The 26,569-nt window shown below is 36.0% G+C and overlaps 3 protein-coding genes and 1 pseudogene across 7 annotated transcripts; 1 reads left to right on the forward strand and 3 right to left on the reverse strand.

Moving 5' to 3' along the window:
- Positions 1-26,569, reverse strand: part of LOC131014648 (rust resistance kinase Lr10-like) — a 41,748-nt pseudogene that overhangs the window by 12,749 nt on the left and 2,430 nt on the right.
- Positions 523-3,572, forward strand: LOC131014649 (uncharacterized). 5 transcript variants are annotated; one of them, XM_057942694.1, is made up of 8 exons: positions 555-714; positions 791-930; positions 1,063-2,128; positions 2,218-2,347; positions 2,417-2,663; positions 2,811-2,912; positions 2,999-3,289; positions 3,332-3,572. In XM_057942694.1, exons 4-8 carry the CDS (start codon positions 2,334-2,336, stop codon positions 3,461-3,463), a joined length of 786 nt encoding a protein of 261 aa, XP_057798677.1. In that variant the 5' UTR covers positions 555-714; positions 791-930; positions 1,063-2,128; positions 2,218-2,333; the 3' UTR covers positions 3,464-3,572. The 5 variants fall into 5 exon arrangements, 3 of the variants coding, with proteins under 3 accessions (XP_057798675.1, XP_057798676.1, XP_057798677.1); XM_057942692.1 differs by having other exon boundaries at positions 523-714; positions 2,999-3,572; XR_009098290.1 differs by having other exon boundaries at positions 546-714; positions 1,964-2,128; positions 2,417-2,725; positions 2,999-3,572.
- LOC131014652 (uncharacterized) lies at positions 5,482-6,287 on the reverse strand. The gene is made up of 4 exons (XM_057942696.1): positions 6,153-6,287; positions 6,011-6,040; positions 5,798-5,908; positions 5,482-5,689 (listed from the first exon to the last, which is right to left on the reverse strand). Exons 1-4 carry the CDS (start codon positions 6,280-6,282, stop codon positions 5,580-5,582), a joined length of 381 nt encoding a protein of 126 aa, XP_057798679.1. The 5' UTR covers positions 6,283-6,287; the 3' UTR covers positions 5,482-5,579.
- On the reverse strand, positions 6,341-21,785 carry LOC131014647 (probable receptor-like protein kinase At5g20050). The gene is made up of 5 exons (XM_057942690.1): positions 21,031-21,785; positions 20,687-20,704; positions 20,560-20,589; positions 15,507-15,623; positions 6,341-7,696 (listed from the first exon to the last, which is right to left on the reverse strand). Exons 1-5 carry the CDS (start codon positions 21,731-21,733, stop codon positions 6,522-6,524), a joined length of 2,043 nt encoding a protein of 680 aa, XP_057798673.1. The 5' UTR covers positions 21,734-21,785; the 3' UTR covers positions 6,341-6,521.

A 26,569-nucleotide genomic window follows, 5' to 3' on the forward strand; every position in this document is an offset into this window, starting at 1 on the left:
AATAGTCGTTAAAATATGTTGAATTTTTTGTTTTATTTTCTAAATTAGCTTTCCGTAGTTAAGGAGTCGTTAATATTTATTGAATTTTTTTCTTTTTATTAATTAAAATTAATATTTCGTAGCTAAATAGTCGTTGATATATATTGAATTTTCATTTTATTAATTAAAATTATTATTCCGTAGCTAAATAGTCGTTAAAATATGTTGAATTTTTTGTTTTATTTTCTAAATTAGCTTTCCGTAGTTAAGGAGTCGTTAATATTTATTGAATTTTTTCTTTTTATTAATTAAAATTAATATTTCGTAGCTAAATAGTCGTTGATATAAATTGAATTTTCATTTTATTTATTAAAATTTTTATTCCGTAGCTAAATTGTCGTTAAAATATACTGAATTTTCATTTTATTAATTAAAATTATTATTCCGTAGCTAAATAGTAGTTAAAATATGTTGAATTTTTTGTTTTATTTTCTAAATTAGATTTCCGTAGTTAAAGAGTCGTTAATATTTATTGAATTTTCTAAATAGTCGTCTATCACAGTAATCTCAATCGGAAGAAGTGCAGCTCCCGCCCCCTTTGCCGTCCATTTCTGAAATAAGCTCCTGGCCCCTTTGCCGTCGATCTCCCCGCCGCGCGCTTCGATCTCCGCCGTCTATCTCTGCATCTTCTCCCCATCGTCGCCTTCAGTTGCTATTGCCATTGCTGGAACAATGGTGAGCCTTTTGTCTCCTATTTCATTTCAGTTAGGGCTGGAACAATGATAATCGTTGTCTGGTTATTGTTTTATAGATCTGAAGACCGATAATCGTGAACTACTACTCTACTTGTTTTTTTGGTAAATTTTACCTCGGTTTTTGGATAAATTACCAAATCTCGTTGAAGCTACCAAAGGCAAGGATACTCTCGTTTTCCACTGCGCTCTCAGCCAGGTGTTTATTTATTCCTCCTTTTTGTGTGTTCGGATTATTTAAAAATGTGAACATATTATGTGTTGTTCTCAGCCAGGCAAAGAACAATTGACATGTTATCAAGGTTTTTATGTCAATGGATTTAAATTTCAGACAGTGGAATACGGGTCGAGAAACAAAACTGACAACAGTGGAATTTGTGTAAAGGGGTCGGTGTTAGGTGGAGTTCAACAAGATTATTATGGGCGTTTGTTGGAGGTTGTGATTTTGGAGTATCCTGTGCTACCAACCAAAAAAACCACTTTGTTCAAGTGTCAATGGTTTGACCCTTCTCCAACTTGGACGTTTGTGGATCGAGAATTCAAGTTGGTTTCCATCAACCAAACTCATTTATACAATAAATATGAACCATTTGTCCTAGCATCACAAGCTATTCAAGTTTATTACTGCACATACCCAAGTAAAAATGTGACTAGGCGAAACTGGTTGGCAGCTTGCAAAGTGAAGGCAAGATCGCTTGTAGAAGTTTCGAGCAATGAAACTTCTTTGCCTTTCCAAGAGGAGTTGTTTACCCAAGTTCATCATACAATAATAGATGATGATCCAATTCCCGTTCATCCTGATGGTGGCTTGGTAGACATGGTAGAGGATGAGGATGGAGATGAAGATGCAATTCATGAAAGCATTCTGAAAACATCATCCTCTGAAGCCGATGATTTAGATGATATAGAATAGTTATTATTTTGTCAGTTCTTGTCAACATTTACTTGTCTGTTTCATTTTCAAGGTACAATGCATGTTATTTGTCTGTTTCATTTACTTGTCTGTTTCAAGGGATGAAGATGATATATGATTTAGATGATTTTGATGTTACTTGTCTGTTTCATTTACTTGTCTGTTTCAAGGGATGAAGATGATATATGATTTAGATGATTTTGATGTTACTTGTCTGTTTCATTTACTAAGCAATCATTTTCTCTCTATTTTTTTATGATCATAATAATTATTAATTATTATATCGCTATCATATATCACTATCATATACCATTTTTAGATAGAAGATGAGTAGTACTGCTTCGCATCCCACCGACTCAGACTCGACTGAGTCTCGTGCTACTGAGACCCGTGCTACTGAGACACACGTTTCTAAGACGCAGGCGTCGGCAGTCCGTCCAGAATTAGCACCTGACGGTAGGCGGATCTGTTGGTTGGAAAATGGGTATGTATATATGTTTGTCGAATTAAGTAAAATGTTATGATATATTTAATTTGAGTTACTAATATTGAATTCAATACTTTATAATTCAGCATTTTGAGGCCGACTGAGAAGATTCGACGTACAACTACTTCAAGCTTTCAAGGCTTCATAGATCCTGAAGGCGTCAATTGGAAGAGTTTGTCGCCCAGCACCATAGACATATATTATGATGAGTTTAAGGTATATTATAGTAATTATTTAGTTTAGATATCATTAAATTTATACTAACTTCAAATTCAAATGTTGTAGAAATCTTTTACATGGGATGGGGAAGTTTACAGCTCGGACGTCATTCGTAAGACATGGATCTCACAAGCTAGGCATGCTTATAAAGATTTTGTCCATGGATGTAAGGTTATTATCGATGAAGGGAGCATACCTCAATTTCTTCATAAAGACATTGTTACAAAGTGGAAGGAATATTGGGCGACACCTGAATTCCAAGTTAAGTCGCAGCAGGCGAGCAAGAATCGTCGATCTGAGCCTGCTGGTCCAGGTACATGATTATCTATCCACTATGGAGGCTCTCACAGTGCTATTAGTCATGCTGAGCATGTGGTAAGTTATTGCAAACGTGTTTTTATCTTTGTAAAAAATTCAATAATTCAATAATTTAATTTTGAATCATCTTTCTTTATTACAGGCTCGAGAGAAGAACATTTCTATCGCAGATGCACATTATGATACTTTCATGAGGATGCACTTTAAGAAAGGACAGTTCGATGGACGAGCACAGACTCAGGGTGTAAGTAATATGAACATTTTAATTATTCTAAGCATTTAATTCTATTTTATCACATTTTAAGTTGTTTGTAATGCATCTAAATGTAGCTTGAGATACATAGTCGAGTCGAGGAGTTACGCTCTACTCTTGGACGAGATGTCACTCCAGATGAGGTCAGTCAGATCTATAGGGAGGTGGTGACGCCAGATCCGAAGGGGCGTAGACTCGGATTGGGCATTATGTCTCAGATGCGTTCCACTGGTTCGACGAGCACTCATTCGACGTGCTCGTCTCAATTTCCTTCAGCAGCAGTCTCAGCTCAGATTGCACAGCTCCAGACAGAGTTAGAGCAGACACAACATAGAGAGGCTACTCTACAAGCTACTCTACAGGCTGAGGTGCAGGAGCGACGACGAAAAGAAGCAGAAATGGAGGCTGAGGTGCAGGAGCGACGACGAAAAGAAGCAGAAATGAAGACTAGGCAGTTGGAAATGCAACAACAAATTTCTCAGCTTATGAAATTCTTCCAATCATCCTCAGGGTCGTTCCCCCGTTCCTCGTCTCCACCCTAAATACATGTTTTGTACTTATTATATATCGTTATTAGATTTTTATTTAGATGTTTATGAATTTATTACACTAACAGGTATCCTTTATGATATTTTATTAGTTTGATTTTGAGATGATTATTAATTTAAATATTGCATTGATTTTGTATTTATTAGAAACAGGTTTTACTGTGAAATATTAAAAAAATAAAAAAATAAAAGTATATATATTGCTACGGTTTTACTACTGAATACTAAAAACAATGCCGGTATGTTACGGTTTTACTACGGAAGGTTAAAAAAAATAAAAAAAATACCTATATGTAGCTACGGTTTTGCTACGAATTATTAAAAAAATATAAAGAAATCTATATATAGCTACGGTTTTACTACGGAAAGTTAAAAAAAATAAAAAAATACCTATATATAGCTACGGTTTTGCTACGGATTATTAAAAAAATATAAAAGAAATCTATATATAGCTACGGTTTTACTACGGAAGGTTAAAAAAAATAAAAAAAATACCTATATGTAGCTACGGTTTTGCTACGGATTATTAAAAAAATATAAAAGAAATCTATATATAGCTACGGTTTTACTACGGATGGTTAAAAAAAATAAAAAAATACCTATATGTAGCTACGGTTTTGCTACGGATTATTAAAAAAATATAAAAGAAATCTATATATAGCTACGGTTTTACTACGGAAGGTTAAAAAAAATAAAAAAAAATACCTATATGTAGCTACGGTTTTGCTACGGATTATTAAAAAAATATAAAAAGAAATCTATATATAGCTACGGTTTTACTACGGAAGGTAAAAAATAGAAAAAAAGAGAAAAAAATACTTGTATATAGCTACGGATTATTAAAAAAAATGAAAATAAAATGTGTTTATGGTTACGGTTTTATGACGGAATGTAAAAAAATTACAAAAACGAAAAAGTAAAATAACGACGGTATATTCCGTTATTAAACCGTTGTTAAATTTAACGACTGAATATTCCGTAACAGGTGAACAGTACGACCAAGCATATCGCGACGCTTGTCATTCCGTGGTAAATTTTGAAATTTCCGTAGTTAATCATTTTTTGCTACGGTTTAGCTACGGAATTTTTCGTAGTTAATTTCAATTTTTTTTGTAGTGTTTGTAGATCAAAAGCCACAACACGATAGGAAAAATGATGACCCTTGGTGCCAAGATGATGAAGTCTGCATGAGATGGAAAATAAAAAGCTTCATATATATGTTTGCTTCCATAATTTTTGCGAGAAGAAAGGTGCGATGCACGACAAAAAATGTATTTAATTAAATAATATTTATATATAATAATGCTTCTAATATGATAATACTTTTTATGTACTCTAACCATGCCTATTTTCATAACAATTGCATATTATACAAAGATTAATAATTCAAATTGGTTTATTTCTACACTTCTATATATAATCCACTTGGTATTTTGTACTCTCTCCGTGTCATAAGAGAGTGCATTTTTTGTCATTTTGCGACATCCCAAAAGAATGTGCACTTTTCTTTTTTAAATCATTATTTCACTAATAAAAATGTGCTCCTTCTTTCATTGATAACACTCACATAATATTTTTTAAAACTCATGTCACTAACAATCATGCATATTCTCATGGGACACAATAAGTACTACTTAAGAGAACTTAAAGTTACAGGCTTGCTATTTTTGGCATTTTACTTTTATGCTCATTCACTCATTCTAACTCAAATATAAAAGCGAAAGTGAAATTTAATTATATTTTAGAAGACTAGCAGAAAGAAATACGTTGTATGTGTAATTAATGTTATTTTAATTGGTAATTTATTAGTTAAAAAAATCTATTAATTCATTACTTTTATTAGATAATTTATTGGATAGATATATTTATTTATAAGCCTTATCAATAACTATAGATATAAAGTATTCTTTATAGATTTGGGTGATAAATAAATGTATATCAAAATATATTTATATTTTATAAATATAATAATATATATATAACAGAGGTAAAATAGGCAATCTACAAGTTGTGTCTTAGACTACCTCAGGCTCTTTTTCTATTAGTATAGATCTTTTAAAATCGACCCCTTGCATGCTTTTCAATATGTTAAGAGTAGAACCCAAAATAATTAGTAGTGAGTAGAACGTAATTTTTTTTTTTTGAGAAAGAGTAGAACGTAAATTAAGAGCGCATCAATGGTGACTACTTCAACGAGCAGCGGGGAAAATATGTCGGGCTCTGCAAGCATACCGATCGAGTACATCAATATATACATATATATGAGTAAATTCAAATAGAGACATTGAAAAAGACTGAAAAACAATGGAATATTGTAAGGATTCTTACGGGGATATATCACGCCGACCAATAGAGATAAAATATGATATAAGAGTAGTGATACAGCTGCGAATCCAAAGATGGTGAATACAGGAGGGCTTACCGCTGCACACAACACACCTGCAATTTATGTTTTTTTTTTTTTTACTAGATCAAGATTTGACCACAAAACAAAAAATACGATGGAATATCTCGAGAAGCATAAATAAATGAAGAGTATACCTAGAATGACCACAAGAATTGGGAGAAGCTCTGCAGATATACATACAAGAGTAGTAGTGATGATGATCAGTTTCCAGAATACAAAGCATTAGCAAAATATAGGAAAGATATGAGAGAGTGAGAGTGCATCTTTCATGCGTACCCCACACTAGGAATGCCGAGGATGTTCCACACCAGGGGCACACAGTGAGTTCAAATCCATACAAGAGAGATTGATGGATTTCTAAAAGCGAAACGTTGTTCAAATCCTTAAATTCCTGCCAGGATGTCATCACTATCACCTCTACTCCGCACAAAGGTGGTAATTCTGAGGCATTCAAGTGGCCGACCTTGATATAACTTATATGAGTTGCGTTATTATTATATTTCCCCACAACACCAACAATACTAAAACTTATAAACACCGTAAGTCCTAAATCAACATCATAACAGGGGAAAACTTCTTAAACTGCGAAAATTAGTGCATATTGTCAAAGGAAACACACAACAATATCAATAATGCCATTTTCCACTATGGCAAACTCTGCAACTCTTGAGCAATCTCAACACTGGTCGAAGCATAATCATGATGTTGCAATGATACAGAATCAGTCGAAGATGTAATTTCGGTTTGATCCACATTCACTGCAACATAGGTAGATTGTGACGGATGGACAGGAATGTGTAGACGTTCAACATCAGCTTCCAACATTTCCAGCACTTTATTCATTGATGGACGATCGTTTGGACTCATCTGTATGCACCATAATGCAACTATTGCCATCTTCCGAACAAGTTTTCTCGTAACATCATTATCATCGTTTTCATCTGTTAATTTCACGATTTCAATATTCTTACCCTGCTCAAAGCTGTCATAGATCCAGTATGGAAAATGCTGACTGGAACCACCATTGTTACCGCTCAAGTCTCTGTTTAATCCCGCCATTTCCATAAGCAGCATCCCGAAACTATATACATCAGCCTTGTAAGAGACTGCACCGATACTTCTACTGATGAGTTCAGGAGCAACATAGCCAATGGTTCCTCTTGCAGCTGTCATGGTCACTGCCTTCTTATCTATAGAGCAAAATTTCGCTAGTCCAAAATCAGATATTTTTGGAATGAAGCTATCATCAAGAAGTATATTATGAGGCTTGATGTCGAAATGGAGGATCTGAACATCACACCCTCGATGCAAGTACTCAATCCCGCGAGCAACTCCAACTGCAATCTCAAACTTCCTATCCCAATTTAAGGAAGTTATTTTATCTCGATTGAAGATGTACTTTTCAAGGGAACCGTTGGGCATGAAATCATAGACAAGGGCACGCTTGGAACCATGTGCACAATATCCAACAAGGTTCACCACATTCACATGATGTATCCTTCCAATAGTAGCAATTTCATTCATAAAGTCTTGCCCATTTCCTCCGGATTTGCCGAGCAATTTGACTGCTACGTCATGGCCGCTTCGGAGCTTTCCTTTGTAAACAGAACCATAGCCACCATCACCAAGTTTATCGTGAAAACCTCTGGTCATTTTCCTAATGTCAGAATATGAATATCTAATTGGTAAGAGCTTGTTGTCACTTCGTAAGAAGCTTTCTATTCTGTTATATATAGACAAATGCCTTCTCCGAAATTTCTTGATCAAAAGCCACAACACCAATGGAAACATAATAAGCCTTGGCGCCAAGATGATGAAACCTGTTATTAGATGAGAAAAAAAAAAAAACAAGAAAAAAAAGAAGAATTGATGCTTCCACAGCTTTTGCAAAAGGAAGGTGCACGTAAAACGCACGACCTAAAAACGAATTTACATAATATATGTACACAGTACACATACAATAATGCTTCTAATATATATAAGAGTTTTTTCCCTCTTTTTCTTCTCTCTCTTCTCCTACCAATTTTTTTCACTATTTTTTATCAAATTTTTTTTTTATAATTTTAATTCTTTTATAAACATCGTCAAATTTGATTTTTGAAGAAATATTCAATATGCATTTTAAATTTAAGTTCATGAAAAAATCTTTAATATGAAAAAAAAAATGACCAAAACTATATTTAAAATGAAAATGAATAAATTATGAAAATTTTAAAATATTTTACATTGTCTCTCTTCATTAAAATTTTACAACTCTTTATTTATGAAAATATTTGTTTATTTATTATGATGTGTAATACTCTATAATAATAATGTGTAATGTTAATTTTCATTGTCAAATGATTTAATAATTATATTTGTCATCACACTTTATAGAAACTGAAAATTTACATTTTTAAATTAGAGATTTTATTGAGTAATTGATGTGAATTATTTTAATTTATTTTAAAACATATTTTGTATCTATTTATAGTTTTGATTCATTTATTATTTATATTTATTATATTAATATATCGTTTAATTTTGATATCGTCGTGCATTACATGAATGGCCGTACTAGTTATTATAAAATTCCAAATATACTTTGGTGTGCTACCTTGTGTCCTACTTTCTACTTTTTGTAGTTTTTAATCTTTTTTTTTTCAATTTTAATTTCTTATGTTTTGGTATAATTTTAAAAGACAACATAAAGAATATGACATTTTTGCCTATTAACACATTTTAAAATACTCCCTCCGTCCTGACTATCTTGAGACTTTTTTTAGCACATGAATTAAAAAAGTAGTGTTTTGTGTGTAGATGAAAAAGTGAAAATGTGAATAAAGGGTAAAACTTTGTTGGAAATATAGATGTTATATATATGTGGGAGGATTTACAATGATGGAGGATTTGCTTTTGAAAATGTGTAAAGTGGGGTGGACGTGTATTTCAAAGAAAAATAAAGAAGTTGATTTGAAAGCTATCAACTTAATTTTTTATTTCTCCACTAACTTTTCTTCACACCTTCATTTGCATACAAACTACAAACATATTTATAGCCTACAAAGGTCGGTTACTAAACCGACTTAGTTGTTGCTAGAATAATCTAGTGGCTAAGCAATATTATATTAGTTCTAGAATTCTCAAATATGTTCTCATATTTTCTTTTGTTTTCTTTTACTATTTAATATTTTATTTCTTTCTTTTAGTTTCTTGTTAATTCTAGAATACTCTACATAAATCAAGTTTATTATTTTTCCAACACTCCCCCTTAAACTTGATTTGTCATTCCCAGCAAACTTCTGAACTTGATAAAGTCTTCGTATTTGAGCGGCTTGGTGAAGATGTCGGCGATTTGATCTTGCGATTTCACGTACTCCACTTGAACCTCCTTCTTTGCAATGCATTCTCTGATGTAGTGGAAGCGGGTGTCTATGTGCTTGCTTCGATTATGAAAAACCGGATTCTTTGAGAGCGCGATTGCTGACTTATTATCTACGCAAATCGTTGTTGGCTCCTTTTGTGGCCACCCAAGCTCTTCCAGTAAACTTCGTAGCCAAACTGCATGACAAACACTGGATGTGGCAGCCACATATTCAGCTTCACATGTTGACAGCGTGACTATGGGTTGCTTCTTCGACATCCAGGTGAAAGCAGTATCTCCCATGAAAAATACGAATCCGCTTGTACTTTTTCGATCGTCATTGTCTCCGGCCCAGTCACTATCACTATACCCGACAAGATTATATTGATTAGTACTTGAGTAGAATAGGCCGTAGTTGAGCGTACCTTTGAGGTAGCGAAGAATTCTCTTTGCTGCCTTAAAATGCGTAGTGGTTGGATTCTCCATATAGCGACTCACGAGTCCTGTCGCATAAAGAATGTCCGGCCTTGTGCAAGTTAAGTACCGTAAACTTCCAACCAAGCTCTTGAACAATGTCGGGTCCACTTTTTTTCCTCCATCATTCTTGGATAATTTTATCCCGCATTCCACTGGCGTGTTGATTGCTTTGCAACCCTCCATCTTGAACTTCTTGAGAATTTCCTTGGCATATCCTTCTTGTGTGATGAAGATCCCATCTTCGAGTTGCTTGACTTCCACGCCGAGGTAGTATGCCATCAGCCCAATGTCTGTCATCTCGAACTCCTTTGACATGGCCTTCTTGAACTCCTCAATCATCTTTGGATTATTTCCTGTGAAAATCAAATCATCTACATACAAGCACACAATTAAGACATCTCCTCCATTGGCTTTCACGTAGAGAGCATGCTCGTGGGGGCATTTGGTGAAACCATTCTCCTCCAAGTACTTATCGATCCTGCTATTCCATGCCCTTGGTGCTTGCTTTAGTCCGTATAGGGCCTTCTTCAACTTCAAGACTTTATCTTCTTGCCCTTTCACCTCGTAGCCCATTGGCTGCTTGATATAGACTTCTTTGTCTATATTCCCATTCAAGAAGGCTGACTTGACATCCATTTGATAAATCTTCCATCTATTTTGGGCTGCAAGAGAGAGTATTAGTCTGATAGTTTCTAAGCGAGCGACGGGAGCAAATACCTCATCATAATCAATTCCAGCTCTTTGGCTATATCCTTTTGCGACGAGCCTCGCTTTATATCTTTCCACTTCACCCTTGGAATTCTTCTTAACTTTATACACCCACTTGACTCCAATAGCCTTGTGCCCTTTCGGTAGTGTCACGAGTTCCCACGTATCATTCTTCTTTATGGCCTTGATCTCTTCATCCATCGCGACTCGCCAATTTTCACTATCTGCTGCTTCTTCAAAGCTAACAGGCTCACAATCAGCAAATAGGCAAAATAAGGTAAGATCTTCTAACCTTTCAGTATCCTCATATATCTCGCCCAAACTCCTTGTTCGTGGTGTAGCTCTTTCATTTAAGAAAGATGGTGGTGAGTCTTCAGTAACTTGTATAGGTGAAGCTGGCGGAGTCACTAGCTCTTGTTGGACTTCTTCAACTTGCTCGACAGGCCTTTCATCTTCAAATTGTGGGATGAAGGTGAAGTCACCGCTGGGATTAAAATCCCACACTCCTTCTTCGTCGAACTCCACATCTCGACTTATCACTGTTTTCTTGGTATTTGGATTATATAACTTATAGCCTTTAGAGTTAGAGTCGTACCCGATAAAGATGAATGCTTCGCTTTTATCGTCGAGCTTCTTCCTTCTCTCATCTGGTACATGCACGTAGGCTTTGCTTCCAAATACCTTTAGGTGGGAAATTCCTGGCTTTCTCCCACTCCAGGCTTCTTGTGGAGTCATTCCCCACACGCTCCTTGTCGGCGATCGATTGGATAGGTACACCGCGCACGCCACTGCTTCTGCCCAAAACTCTTTAGGCAGATTCTTCGTCTTTAGCATGCTCCTCGCCATCTCCATGATTGTTCTGTTTTTTCTTTCCGCCACTCCGTTCTGTTGGGGGGATCTCGGAACTGTCAGGGGCCGTCGAATTCCATTTACTTCGCAAAATTCTAGAAACTCCTTGGATGTAAATTCTCCACCTCGATCAGACCTTAGGGCCTTGATTTGTCGTCCGCTCTCCTTCTCGACGGCAGCTTTGAACTTCTTGAATGCATCAAATACTTCTGACTTCTGCTTCAAGAAATATACCCACGTTTTTCTAGAAAAATCATCAATGAAGAGCAGAAAATAATTATTTTTACCGAGGGAGCTTGGCTTGATTGGCCCGCACACATCAGTGTGAATTAACTCCAGTGGCTTTTGAGCTCTTGAGCTTGACTCCTTTGGAAATGGCTTTCTGAACTGCTTCCCGAGTAGACAACCTTCGCAGAGTTGATCGGGATGTTTGATGGATGGTAGTCCTCTCACCATCTCTTTTTTGGACAATAACTCCAAACCACCAAAATTCAAGTGCCCAAACCGAAGATGCCACAACCAAGACTTATCTTGGTAACATGCTTTCAGGCATTTTGCCACGTCATTTCGAATATTCAATAAGAACATTCTATTTTCAGACATTGGCACCTTGGCAATAAGATTATTTTTGCCATCTCTTATTGAAAGGTTATAATCTCTCATGTGAATATCATAACCTTTCTCCAAGAGTTGTCCCAAACTCAAAATATTATTTTTCATATTGGGCACGTAATAAACATTGGAAATAAATTCATGATTTCCATTCTTCAAGCGAATTAAAATTTTCCCTTTTCCTTTAACTGGAATTTTAGATTCATCACCAAAGGAGACGGTGCCACTTACTGACTCATCGAGCTCCACGAACATGCTTCTCTTCCCGCACATGTGGTTGCTTGCACCGGTGTCGAGGTACCACGTGTCATCTTGTCTTCCAGCTTCTCCTTTATATGCCAGAAGCACACTACCATTTGCTTCACTCGTGTTCTCGGCATAATTGGCCCTTTCTTCAATCCTTACTTTTTCACTTCTGCACTCGGAAGCATAGTGCCCAAATTTATGGCAATTATAACACTTTATCGAAGATTTATCGTACCTCGACTGCGGGTTGCTCCTCCCCCGACCACTTGTAAACTCATTTCTTTCACCATTGTTGACGAAGCCTCCTCGTCCTCGACCACGTCCACGTGCTCGGCCTCTGCCTCGATCTTGTCCTTGGCCACGTCCTCTCCCGAATTGTCCACGGCTGTTGCTCGAATCTTCTTCTTTCTCTTTTGGGCTTACTCGCAACTTTAAAAGTTGCTCTGAAATTTCTTGCTTCTTCTTTTGCTTCTCCTCATATGCTTGCAACGATCCCAACAAGAGATCGATTGTCATCTCCTCCAAATTTTTAGTTTCTTCGATCGTCACCACAATGTGCTCAAACTTTGGGGTTAGTGAGCGCAATATTTTCTCCATAATTCTAACATCCTCCAATTTTTCACCATTTCTTTTCATTTGATTAGACACCGCCAAGACTCTTGAAAAATAATCCGAAATCGATTCGGACTCTTTCATATGCAAAGACTCAAACTCTCCTCTTAGAGTTTGAAGTCGTACCTTTTTTACTTGCTCCGCTCCTTTGCACGCGTTCTGGAGCTTCTCCCACGCTTCTTTGGCGGTGCTCGCATTCGAGATTTTCTCGAAATCATCGTCCCCTAGCGCTTGATAAATGAGACAGAGAGCCTTCTTGTCTCTCTTTCTCGCGTCTCGCAATCTATCCTTTTGTTGTTGGGATAGTGCGGCCTCGTCCCGCGGCTCCTCGTAGCCGTTCTCCACGATCTCCCAAACGTCGTGGGCTCCCAATAGCGCCTTCATCTTGATGCTCCAATTGTCGAAGTTGCTCTTGTTGAGCATGGGGACTTGAAAGGATTGTAGGTTGGCCATTCCACAGGTAGGATTTTATGGCTCTGATACCACTTTGTTGGAAATATAGATGTTATATATATGTGGGAGGATTTACAATGATGGAGGATTTGCTTTTGAAAATGTGTAAAGTGGGGTGGACGTGTATTTCAAAGAAAAATAAAGAAGTTGATTTGAAAGCTATCAACTTAATTTTTTATTTCTCCACTAACTTTTCTTCACACCTTCATTTGCATACAAACTACAAACATATTTATAGCCTACAAAGGTCGGTTACTAAACCGACTTAGTTGTTGCTAGAATAATCTAGTGGCTAAGCAATATTATATTAGTTCTAGAATTCTCAAATATGTTCTCATATTTTCTTTTGTTTTCTTTTACTATTTAATATTTTATTTCTTTCTTTTAGTTTCTTGTTAATTCTAGAATACTCTACATAAATCAAGTTTATTATTTTTCCAACAAACTTTTGCCAAATAAGAAAATGTCTCAAAATAGGTGGGAAGTCCGAAATAGAAAATGTCTCAAGATAGGTGGGACAAATAGAGTAATTAACTACGGTTCACTAATCCAATCAACATTTACAAAAAAAAAAAATTGCACATTTAATTATTTTCCAAAATTTGATCTAAGAATTGATATTATATAGGGTAAATTTATCCAAAGTTAGAATATACTATAATTATTTTAAATATTAAATTGTTATGAAAAATGTTAATTTTTTATTTATAATAAATTCTTTGTAAAAATGGTAACTATAGTTGAAGATCAAAAACTATATATAGGTGCAGAGGATCATATCCAATTTTCATGACAACTACATGTCATACAAAGATCCACAATTTAAATTAATTCCTAACGAAATATTGTATATGCCATTTCATATTTTCCATTACTTAACAGAACCGATCACCTACCCACCGTGGGCATGCATAACGTGCCCACCATGATGTGGCAATTGTAATTATAGTAAGATAATTTTAATTAGAGTAAGATTTATTAATTATCTTTCCTAATTAAAATTGTCACATGAATGATGGGCACGTTACGCTTGCCCACGGTGGGTAGGTGATCGGTTCTGCCATTACTTAAAGGACATTAAAAAAAATACGTAATTGATTTACTTTCATTGTTCACTCATAATTCTATAACTTAAATATAAAGCAAAAATGAAAATTATGATTTTGAAGACTTTTCAAAGTCGACCGATCCGTTGTATGCATGCTCTTTAATTTTTCTTGACAAACTGAATAACAGGCGGCACCCCGTAATAGCCAATTAGAGTCATATAGTATATGAAATTAGAGTCATTTTTACTTTAATACCCATACACAAAAAATTTAATAATTAAACGAAAAATTTCATCTAACAGAATAATTACATGAATTTTGATTACATTTATTCACGATAAGCATTACTTTTATTCATGAGAACTTGTACTATTACGTAAGTAGTGATTAATTTGTGCGAACAAATTAATATATATCTTATGATTATTAAAAGTAACCGTCCGCATACTATGCGGTTAACCGCATGCAAGACCGACTCTAAAGTAAGAATAAGAAATAAGGAGTTATAGTGATGAGGTAGTATCCAAAAATGACAAATGCACACTCTTGTGAACGTCCCAAAATAGAAAAAAATGCACTCTTGTGGGACGGAGGGAGTAAAAAATAGCCAGCACTGTTTTCGTATCTTTATCTATATAAATTAAATTTCCTTTTACTATGAGCAATACTAGAGTTAAATATTATCTCAACTAGTCAACTGAATTTTATAAATCACAACTTGACATGTGCAACATAAATTAAGAGCGCACCTATTACCACCAGTTCAATGAAGCGCCGAATATTTCGGATGAGATCCTCTGTCCCACTATTTAGTGTGTACCACCGTGTACCACTCTTAATTTGTTGTAATTTTTAATTATATTTTCTTTAATTTTAATTTATTATGTTTTAATATAATAAAAAGATAATTAACAAGGGTTCACTCATTCAATTAGGGTTTATAATAATTTTTTAATATTTATTTGAATTAATAATTGATTATTTGGGTTCATTAATTTAAAGTTAGGGTATATAATATTTTTAAATTTCAATTTTTAGTGATAAATATTAATTAGAGTTCATAATATAATAATATTTTTTATTTTTATAAAAAAATAATTATAAAATAGATAAATTAAGAGTGGTACACGGTGGTACACACTAAATAGTGGAACAGAGGATCCCATCCGGGAATATTTTGGAGCGCTAGAGCTGCAAGCACAACGAATAAAAATATATACATATATACTACAACATAAGAAAAGAGTACTAACAAACTAATGAATATGTAAGGATTCTTACTGGGAAATATTATGCTGAATACACCGATAATTCTAAATATGAGTATACTGAGTAGTGTTAGAGCCGCGAATCCAAAGATGGCGAATACAGGAGGGCTTGCCACTGCACATAACAGACCTGTAATTTATGTTTTTTTTACAGAATCAGAATTTATATATGGCGCAAAAATTGTAGCTATATTATCCATTTGAGTATTATTCTCTAAAAAACACTCTTAAGTGTATAAAATATAAATGATTTTCAGCCCTTAGATCATCAAGATCTACGGTTGATTCGTAACCCTTTTGGATGAATTCGTGGTCCTGGGTTCGAATCCCAAAGGTAGCAAAAATTTATTTTTCACAATTCGTAACCATGTTGGATGAATTCGTAACCCTGTTGGATAAAATTCGTACATTAAAAAACGTTTATATTTATATTTTAAAAAGTGTTTTTACTGTAGCCCTCCCCTATATATATATATATATATATATATATATATATATATATATATATATATAGGGTCAGCTTCAATGGAGACCATTATATATATAGATAATAGAGATCAAATCAGAGCCATTGATCTCACCAAAATCAATGAATCGGATTAATCCGAATTCTTCAAGTTTAGGAAATCCTGTAAATTCCTCATTTTTCAATTCTGGGAACCAACGAACATTATTATGAACTTACGAAATACTAATGTTCGTCGATGTGTTCGTATAAAAAACAAATGAACATACTAATGTTCATCGATATGTTCGTATAAAAACAAATGGACATACAAATAAACATACTTATGTTCGTAAGCTCATAATAATTTTAGTGAGATCTAGGGCACGATTTGATGCGTTTATTTTATCGATCCTATGGCTGATATTGTATCTGGAGGGTGATTTTTTTTCGCAGGGTTCAAATCCTGGAGGGAACATAATTTTTTAAATTTTGTTATTCATCAGTATATATTGCATTGTTCATTAATATATACTGCCTTGTTCATCAGTATATATGTTTTATTCATTACCAATTTTTTAAATTTTATTTTTCATCGGTATATACATCCTGTTCGTTAGATATACGTCTTGTTCATTAGTATTATATGTCTTATTCCTTGTCCTCATGTTATACAAAAAATAGGGGGTCTCACTGGAGCGCGCCCCTATATATATATATATATATATATTCAGAGTGGAGAAAGATTTTTGCGTATATTGAGAATGGTGAAAAAGTGTTTTAATTAACATTGTGATTGGTGAAAAAGTGAAAAGTAAGGGTAAATGAGATATTTATAAGTGGTTGGGTATAGTCCAAAAATAGATATGAAGTTCTTTTGTAGACATCCCAAAAAGAAAAAATAAGAAGTTATTTCGTGGAGAGATGGAGTATAGTATAATAGTCATTTTATCATTTTAGACTATTATTCCCTTACACATTTACACGATTTACACGAATTTTATGTGATGTTACACAAATTTTGGTGCATATATAGTGTAAATATATAATACTATTACATAATTTTTTTTTTGAGAATACTATTACACAAATTTGTATAAATCGTGTAAGTGTGTAAGGGCATAATAATCCAAAATGGCTACTATTCCTATATATTTATCTACATGGCTATAATTTTCCTTTACTGAATGAAAAAAGCTAGAATGCGATACTATCTCTATAAATATATCATAATCTAGTCCATATTTCTTTCAATCTCTCATTTGGACTAGCATCAGATTATCATACATTATCCTTGCATCCTTGAGCAGATCAACAACACACATAAAGTGTGACCCATAGACCTCCATTATCGACTGTTGGTCATAGCGAGTATAAACTAGTGTATGGGGGGATACAGTACTTACAACTTTCGCTTCTTTGCAAGCAAAATAATCTTAGTGTAATCAGCAGATACCTCGCGGTTAGTTGATCGCCGAATAGTAAGGATAAATATTGATCTTTGTGTGAAATGTGGTGGATTGGTCGGATTGGTTGTAGGATTCCAGGAAGATCTTATCGTTGAAGATGGAGCTTAGGGTTTTACCCTATTTGTCGTAGTTGGGGGACTGTGGGCCCATGCTAGGCTAGGCGTCGATGAAGTCGAGGGCCCACTGACAATTGCAGATGAGAAAGACGTCGATGTTGAAGCTGGTCCACATGTTCCTTTCCAGGAGGAGGAGCGGCCAGCCGTGCACCACCATGTGGTCCTTGTAGTGGTGGAGCGGCGGGGCAAAGTCTATGTCGGTGAAGGAGGCGTATCGGAGTCTACCCTTCTGATCCACTCTGCGGCGGTCTTGGCCCAAAAGGAGAACATCTGGGGCTGGAGGAGGACGTTATTGTAGATTTTCTCAATCTTTTCGACCTTGGTTCCGTAAGATGTCGATGTCGTGCCAACGACAGTACTCCACCTTGTTCTTGAACATGTTCAACAGTAGGTGGTTGCCGATGGGGTTCTTGCTAGCTAGTCAACAGTGATGCATTTCTTATGTTTCCCTATTGTTGGGGCGACGCAAAATTTGCTTTTCAGATGAGGGTTTTGGAGAGAAAGATGAAATATGTATTTTTGTTTTTATTTCTTTTCCATCCCCGTGGGCAAGCCAAGTAGGAACTCCGACATCCACATTATTTTCTAGTAGACGAATTTCTTTTATAGGGCACAAATAATATTTTGTTGTAGGTTGAGTATCGTATTATCAATATTGTTAATTAGTTGAGACATTTTTAAGGATTCGCTCTATCGATATGGACATGAAGTGACACTTTTTTTTGTTGAAGTAAATACTCCCTCCGTCTCGTCGAAGATGAGACGTTTCTTTTCGACACGGGATTTAAGGAGTTATTGTTTAGTTGTTTAAGTTTGTTTGTAAATTTATAATTAAGTGGTTATCTATATAATTAGTAATTTTGAATTATTTTTAAATCCAAATTCTAAATTAATTAATTTCAAATTTTAGTTTTAATAATTAAAAAAAAAAGCAACCCATCTTCCCCCCCTCCCACCCCCAAATCTGCCGGTCTTCCACCCCCACCCCGCCGCACTTCAATTTTAGTTCAACCTAGATCTCCGACGACCGTTGTCACTAACCCCCATCACCATCGCCGATCTTCTTCAAGTCATACAGAAGCCCCCAACCCAGAAATCCTTAGAAATTAAATCAGTCAAAAATTTCAGAAAAACTTCAAAACATCAAATTTCAAAAAAACTTCAAAAAAACCGTCATAAATCAAGGAAAATCGAGAATTTTAGGGGTAGTCTAAGAGGATTTCGTGGGTGGTCTAAGAGGGGGGTCGCGGCGAGGAGGATTTTCTCCGTCGTCGCCTCTCTCACCCCTCAAATACATCATGGCAGCGGAGGGGTAGCGTGGGAGTAGGCTATCGTAACCGGAGAGATTGTAAGCTGAAGTTGCACGAATCTATTAGGTTTAGAGATGTGAAGAAAGATTGGGGGGGGGGTGGGAACCCCCCTTTCTACCAGAGAGACAGAGACAAGATGAAGAGAACTCTAGTCTAGGACGAGAGGGGGCGCTAGCCTCCGTCGATGGCACCACCGTCGAGGAGGTGGCAGCAGAGGAGTCGAGAGTGTGAAAGGGTGCGGCTGTGTGTGTGAGAGTGTGTATACTGAGAGATAGAGTGTGTGTATGCTGAGATTTTTTAAGAAATGACATCATGGAGCATTTTGGGATGATTAAGGAAAAATAAGGGGTGCAATTAATTTTGTTAATTAATATTTTAAATTGCCTAAATTTTGCCAAAAAATGAACGCATCAACTTCGTTGGAACGGCCTAAAAAAGAATACGCATCAACTTCGGTGAGATTGAGAGAGTACTAAATATCAATCCATAATGGGCTGCTAAACGCAATAGTTCGCACCCATTTCCAAAATAGCACAGTAGTAGCTACAGCCCAACGTATATGCGCAGCAGCCCAGTAACTACAGCAACAGCGACCCGGACCCGCGACCCATTTCACAGCAGATCCAACCTGGTGCCCGAAACCCAGCCGCTTCCGCCGCCGCCGGTGACCAAGTCTATGCCAGAGACGTGCGTTTGCAGAGGAAGAAGTCGCGCTGTTAAAATGTCTCACATTGGTTGGAGAAAGATGCATGGGCCAATTTATAATGGTGAGGTATCCCTCCACTTACAAGCCACTTTTGTAAGTGGAATTGGGCCCAATATCTAATTCTAATATGGTATTAGAGTCAACCCAATCCAATGATGGATCTCCCATTATCGTTCTCATCAGATGACGTTTAGGATAGTCCACGCTGCGCGTGAGGGGGTGTGTTATAATGTCCCACATTGGTTGGAGAAAGAGACATGGGCCAATTTATAATGGTGAGGTATCCCTCCACTTACAAGCGGGTTTTGTAAGTGGAATTGGGCCCAATATCCAATTCTAATACCTTCGCCTTAGCTGTGCAACGCCGATGATTGCGGCATCCGTGTCGGCGCGGGGCTGCCATGCTCGCACCTTGCGCGATTATCTCCGGCGCAGTGAGCTTGCATTCGCGCACACGTTACTCACAGCAAAAGCCGCCCGCGTGAAGGTTAAAACACCAGCACGGCACCCTTCCAATGGCGAGTCCACTGCACGCGCGGAGGGTGCACCGGGGCGGGAATCTTCGCTCTGCAGTAGGTCTCCGATGGGCCGCCGTATTTTCTGTATTGTATTTCTATGTTTCTATCTCACATATTCCACGAAAGAAAACCATTCCTCAATTTAATCATAGAGAAGAGAGCCGTGCCTATTACATAATGTAATACACGTGGAACTTTGCTTTTGTTTTTAATTGATTAATTTAATAAATCAATTATTAAATAGAGATTTTATTAAAAAAGAAACAGAAAAACGAACCTAGAACCCTTGAAAACACAGAGAAGTAAACTAAGGGCCGAGCCTCATTAAAACCAAAAAAAAAAAAAAAAAAAATCAACTCAATTATTAATTAATTAAAGTCTAAAATTAATATATTCTAATTTAATTTGATTCATATTTCTTCTTTCTTCTATTGATATTAGAAAATTGATAAGCCAAACCAAAATGATGAAATAATTTTTCAGGCATAAACAGAGAGCTCACCTACAATGACAGCAAGAATTAAGAGAAAATCTGCAGATATATACATACAAGAGTAGCGGTGGTCAGGATTATGAAGAGAATATGTTGAAAATGAATAAGGTTGATTTGTACGAGAATTAATCCATACCAAAGAAGAAGCCTATAACTGCAATACAAAATGAAAGCATTAGTAAATATAGGAACCGTTCAATGTAATTATGATAAATATACAGGTTAAAAGATTGTTTATTTTTTAGATAGATAAAAGTAGTAAAGTATAAGTTAATCCATTAATATAGATTGAAACTTCAGGATATCAGAAAGTCATTCATAAATTTTATCAATTGAACTAATTAATTTTACTCGATTCATGTTCCATATAATTAAAAATGGTGGTTATTAATGAGAATAAAAATACTTAATCAGATATTCCGTTAATTAAAAAAAGTTAATGCCTCTAATGAATGACAAAAATGCATCTTTGATTCATACCCGACATATATGTTGCATACGAGCCACAGATGAGTTCAAATCCATACAAGAGAGAATGGTGGATTTCTGAAAGCGAAATGTTGTTCAAATCCTTAAAATGCCACGATGTCATCACTATCACTTCTAATTCGCACAAATGTGGTAACTTTGAGAATTTCATGTGGCCGACCTTGATATAAGCATATCTGGGATTGGATGAGTTAGAGGCACAATGAGTAGTGATATCAGTAAAAAGGGAAGAATTGGTCAAGGGATTTGGGCAGCTTATAAAATTAATAGGCAAGGGTTTATCATCATATGGATAACTAGAATAACTCGGAATTTCGTAATTAGGAATACGATGAGGATTTTCGTAGGTAAAATTGTAAGCATCTATAGAAAGGGTGGGAAAAGAGCAGAGGTCGTCATTGTTTATGGAAGCATCGGCCAGCCTGATGGTGGAGTTGTCGTAGTTGATGGCTTTGACATAGTATTTGTGAGAGTTGAGAGAGATGGAGGTCACATTGTTTTCGCAGGCTAACTCAAATCTGCCATCACCGCACTTCTTTGGATCGCCCTTGAGGCGGAAAGGGGAGCTGATGTGGCGAATAATGCCGCAGGCAGATGGGGTGCAGTTTGCTTCACCGGTTTGAAACAAATTATGGAGTAGTGAGAGAATGAAGAGAGATGAAGTAGTGAGGAAGATGAGGTTTTGAGTGATCATGGTTTAGACGGCAACTGATTTTGCAGTCTATACTCTTTTTTGGAGGAGATATATATGTGATGTGTGAGAGCCGAGTCTTCTATACAGACAGGATAAGTCAACTACCAAGCAGCTACAGTCAAACAACACTCATGTTGAGTTATTTTCGAAGGGACCACGCGCGAAGAAATGGTGAAGCAGATGGACCCAACGCATTAACTCTCTGGCTCCCACACTGCTCCATATATCGACTTTGATTGCTTTGACATAGTATTTGTGAGAGTTGATATAGATGGAAGTCACATTGTTTTCGCAGGCTAACTCAATCGCCCTTGAGACGGAAAGGGGAGCTGATATTGGGAAAGATGCCACACGCAGAAGGACTGCAATAAGAGTTGGCATTACAAGTTTGAAACAAATTATGGAGTAGTAAGAGAATTAGAGGAGTTTGCCTCACCATATAAAGTGGCTCATGCCACTATCTCCAATCCAATGTGGGACACTTCAATACACCCCCCACGGGGCCATCATTGTATTGGGTTGGCTATGATACCATTTTAGAAATGGATATTGAGCTCATTCCTCCCTTAAAAGGCCTTATAAAGGAAATGGTTGCCTCACCATATAAAGTAGCTCATGCCACTATCTCCAATCCAATGTGGGACACTTCAATAAAGAGAGATGTAGTGGTGAGGAAGATGGGGTTTTGAGTGATCATGGTTTAGTCAACTGATTTTGCAGCATAATTAGTCTAGTCTTTTTGGAGGAGATATATATATGATGTAGCATTGTATGTATAATTGGGTGGACATGATTAAGTCTTCAAACCAGACGCCAAACAAGACTTGTGAGGTCTTCATTAATTATCACATTCCAATTCAATAGGAAGCGAAATGTTATTGATACTTGTACTACAAAAAAAATATCACAATTAACGATGGAATTTTCCGTGTTAAAATAGGAGAGTGAAAGTAGTTTTTTGAAGATATACTGTTAAAAAAAAGGAAAAAAATTTAAAATATTTTTTTAAATGAGATAAAAGATAACTATGTGTGAGCCACAATTACATATAATGTATAAAATGTGTTATGTGAGATTATTTGTTATATATTAATTTTTTCATTTTAGAAAGTGATCTATTAAAATGGAGAATTTTGTGGGACGTATTTTTTTTTTATAATTTTTCATTTACGATAAAATTTTAAATATAGTCGTTGTAGAATAATAAACTTCTTCACGTTAATTGTTTTTTATCCGGCTTGATTTTCCACACTTTTGGTTGCCATCTAGATTTTTTGGTGACAGAAAAATTAGTTCGAGATGAATTTCAAAATAAATCGATTTGAACTTTAAAAAATGATATTTTACCTGTTAAGCAAACACGCTTTTCGATGCATCCGCTCAGTTACTCAGGGTTCATCTATTTTTACGAATATTCAAAATTTGTTCAATTTTGTGAGAAATTAGCCACACTTTAAATATTGATTATAATTGTACACAATATTTTATTCCATTCCTAATTAGTAAATTTAGATTGGGTCCACTGTAATAAAACTGGCCAAGCCTTTCAAATTTCTTTATTTAATATTGTTAATTTAGGATTTTCTCATAACCTGTTTTCTTTCTTTTCAAAAATCATGAATTACAGTTAATAATAAAATATTCAATTAATATTTCTAATATTTCTAATATTGGTAATGATATGTTAATAATAAAATATTCAATTAATATTTCTAATATTTCTAATATTTGCTAGCGGTCGCGGTTGATATGTTAATTAGTGGTGAGTTATTAAGTTTTGTTGTAGTTACTCACTTAAGCTATGATCTGTATAAGTTTTTCCTTCTGAAGAGTATCAATTAATCTATTTATGTACTTACATATATGTTTTGTTTTATTAGTTGGGGAAGGGGAATGAAGATCCAACTCTAATCTTTCACCATTACATAGATGAGGGATACTACTAGGCTAATATTTGATCATTTTCAAAACTGAGGAATTGTGATCAGTTTCTTTTTCGATGTCATCGCAGGCATCATCATCTCTGCACCAAAGTTAATCATTGCATGCCCTTATCTAGTAGGGATGGAAAATCGGGTTGCGGGTATCGGGTATACCCTCACCCGTCCCGATACCCGCGCGGGTATCGGGTACCCGATACCCGCAAAATTCGGGTGGAGGGTCGGGTGCGGGTATCGCATCCTCAAAAATCGCGGGTAGAGGGTACCCGCGGGTACCCGCATACCCGCAACAAATATTTAAAAAATAAAATTAAATAATTTTATTTAATAATATTAGGAATTAAACCAATTAACCAAAATTAAATATTAGGAATTAAACCAAATTTATTAGGAATTAAACCAATAAATATTAGGAATTAAACCAATAAATATTAGAAATTAAACCAATAATATTAGGAATTAAACCAATAAATATTAGGAATTTTATTTAATAATATTAGGAATTAAATCAATTAGGAATTAAACCAATAAATATTAGGAATTAAACCAATAAATATTATGAATTAAACCAATAATATTAGGAATTTTATTTAATAATATTAGGAATTAAACCAATTTTATTTAATAATATTAGGAATTAAACCAATTAACCAAAATTTAAAAATAAAATTAAATAATTTTATTTAATAATATTAGGAATTTTATTCGTCACAGGTTTTATGGATAATCGATGAAATGGAAAGGATATTTTCAATTTTTTTTGTGAAATGCGGGACAAAATACCCTCTCGCGGGACGAAATACCCTCTCGCGGGACGAAATACCCTCCAGGGACCAAAAACCCGCAAAATTATAATTAAAAAAAAATCGCGGGACTGTGAGGGTACCCTCATACCCGCAGCGGGTATCCGCTGCGGGTATTCGGGTACCCGCATCGGGGAAGAGGGTCGGGTGAGGGTGCCGTTTTCGGCAGTTTTCGTCCCGCGGGTACCCGCATTTTGCGGGTAGGGTACCCGCGGGTACCCGATTTTCCACCCCTATTATCTAGTGTGGTTGATGGGTAATTAGACGCAACTAATTCTGCCCTGGATCTAGTGTGACGCAATATTTTAGATATCGACCGATATGAAACGACAAAAAAATGACACCGATATTTTTAACGTGGTTCGGCCAAATTGCCTACGTCCACGGACCCACACCAATATATTAGAAAATCTCAAAAGGAGGAGTACAAAAAATACCACACTGTATTTTGTATCTTGCCTACGCAGAGGCTATCTCTCAACTCACTTTTATCACTCGTGTATAACTTCAACACTGAAGTTCTCTCTCACAAGATTTTTTCTCTATCTCTCTAGCAGAAAGAAATATTTCTGCTTTGGTAGTTTTTGGTGTGTCTTGCAATGCTGCTGCGAGGCTTAATTTATAGAGAGGTTGAGGTGGTTGGTGGCAGCAAATGTTGAAGAAACATTGCTGCCATTTTTGAATGGCCGCAACTTTTGACCAACAATCTCCCACTTGAAGACTGATTTCAATCTGTCTTCACACCTTGATCAACGCAGCAGCCTTTTTGTCTTTGTTATTCTAGCAAACCAATTGAAGCTGAGCACAACTTCAATTTATCAATGGTTACTGCCTTTGTAAGCATGTCGGCTGGATTTTGAGCTCCTTGGATCTTTTCTAGTATTAACACCTCATCCTCCAACAGAGATCTGATGAAATGATAACGAAGTCCAATATGCTTCGTTCTAGAATGAAATGCTGAATCCTTGCCAGATGTATCGCACTCTGACTATCGTTGTACAAGACATTCTTCGTCTGATCAACACCCAATTCTGCCAACAACCCTTGTAACCAGATCATTTCTTTGCTAGCCTCGGTGATTGCCACGTACTCTGCTTCTGTAGTGGATAAAGCAACAATCTTTTGTATCTGCGAGATCCAACTAACAGCAGTCGTGCTAACTGTAAAGACATAACCGGTAGTGCTTCTCCTGCGATCTACCTCACCGGCAAAATCTGCATCTACAAAACCTTGTAGTGCTACATCACCTCGTCGAAAGCATAAGCATCTATCAGTAGATCCACGTAGATATCTCAATATCCACTTTACTGCTTCCCAATGCTGCTTTCCTGGATTTGCCATAAATCTGCTCACAACTCCCACTGCATGAGCGATATCTGGTCTAGTACAGACCATGGCATACATCAGACTTCCAATGGCTGAGGCGTAAGGAATTTTAGCCATGAAGTGTCTTTCCTCCTTAGTCTTTGGAGAGTGCTCTTTGGATAGGCGGAAATGGTTAGCTAATGCTGAGCTAACCGGCTTAGCACTGCTCATGTTGAATCTTTGCAAGATTCGATTGATGTATATTTGGCCTGAGACAACTGCAAAACACCTTTTTGCTTGTCTCTGTAAATTCTCATCCCGAGAATTTGCTTTGCTTCTCCTAAGTCCTTCATCTCGAACTCCGCTGAAAGCTGCCTTTTCAACTTCTTGATTTCGTTTAAGTATGAGCCGGCTACTAACATGTCATCAACATAAAGTAGCAAGATGATATAGCTGGACTCGAACCTCTTGAAGTAACAACAATGGTCAGCATTACACTTCATGTAGCCATTTTTCTGCATGAATCCATCAAACTTTTTGTACCATTGCTTCGGAGCCTGCTTCAAGCCATACAAACTCATTTTCAACTTGCACACCAGCTTCTCATTTCCTTTGACAGAGAATCCATCTGGTTGTTGCATGTATATTTTCTCCTCTAAGTCACCATTGAGGAAAGCAGTTTTCACGTCTAACTGCTCTAGATGCAAGTCCTCCGTTGCAACAATACTCAGGACCGATCGGATTGTTGTCAGCTTTACAACCGGAGCAAAGATATCTGTGTAGTCAAT

Source organism: Salvia miltiorrhiza, chromosome 3 (genome assembly GCF_028751815.1).
Source record: "Salvia miltiorrhiza cultivar Shanhuang (shh) chromosome 3, IMPLAD_Smil_shh, whole genome shotgun sequence".
In the NCBI taxonomy this organism is placed as follows: Eukaryota; Viridiplantae; Streptophyta; class Magnoliopsida; order Lamiales; family Lamiaceae; genus Salvia; species Salvia miltiorrhiza.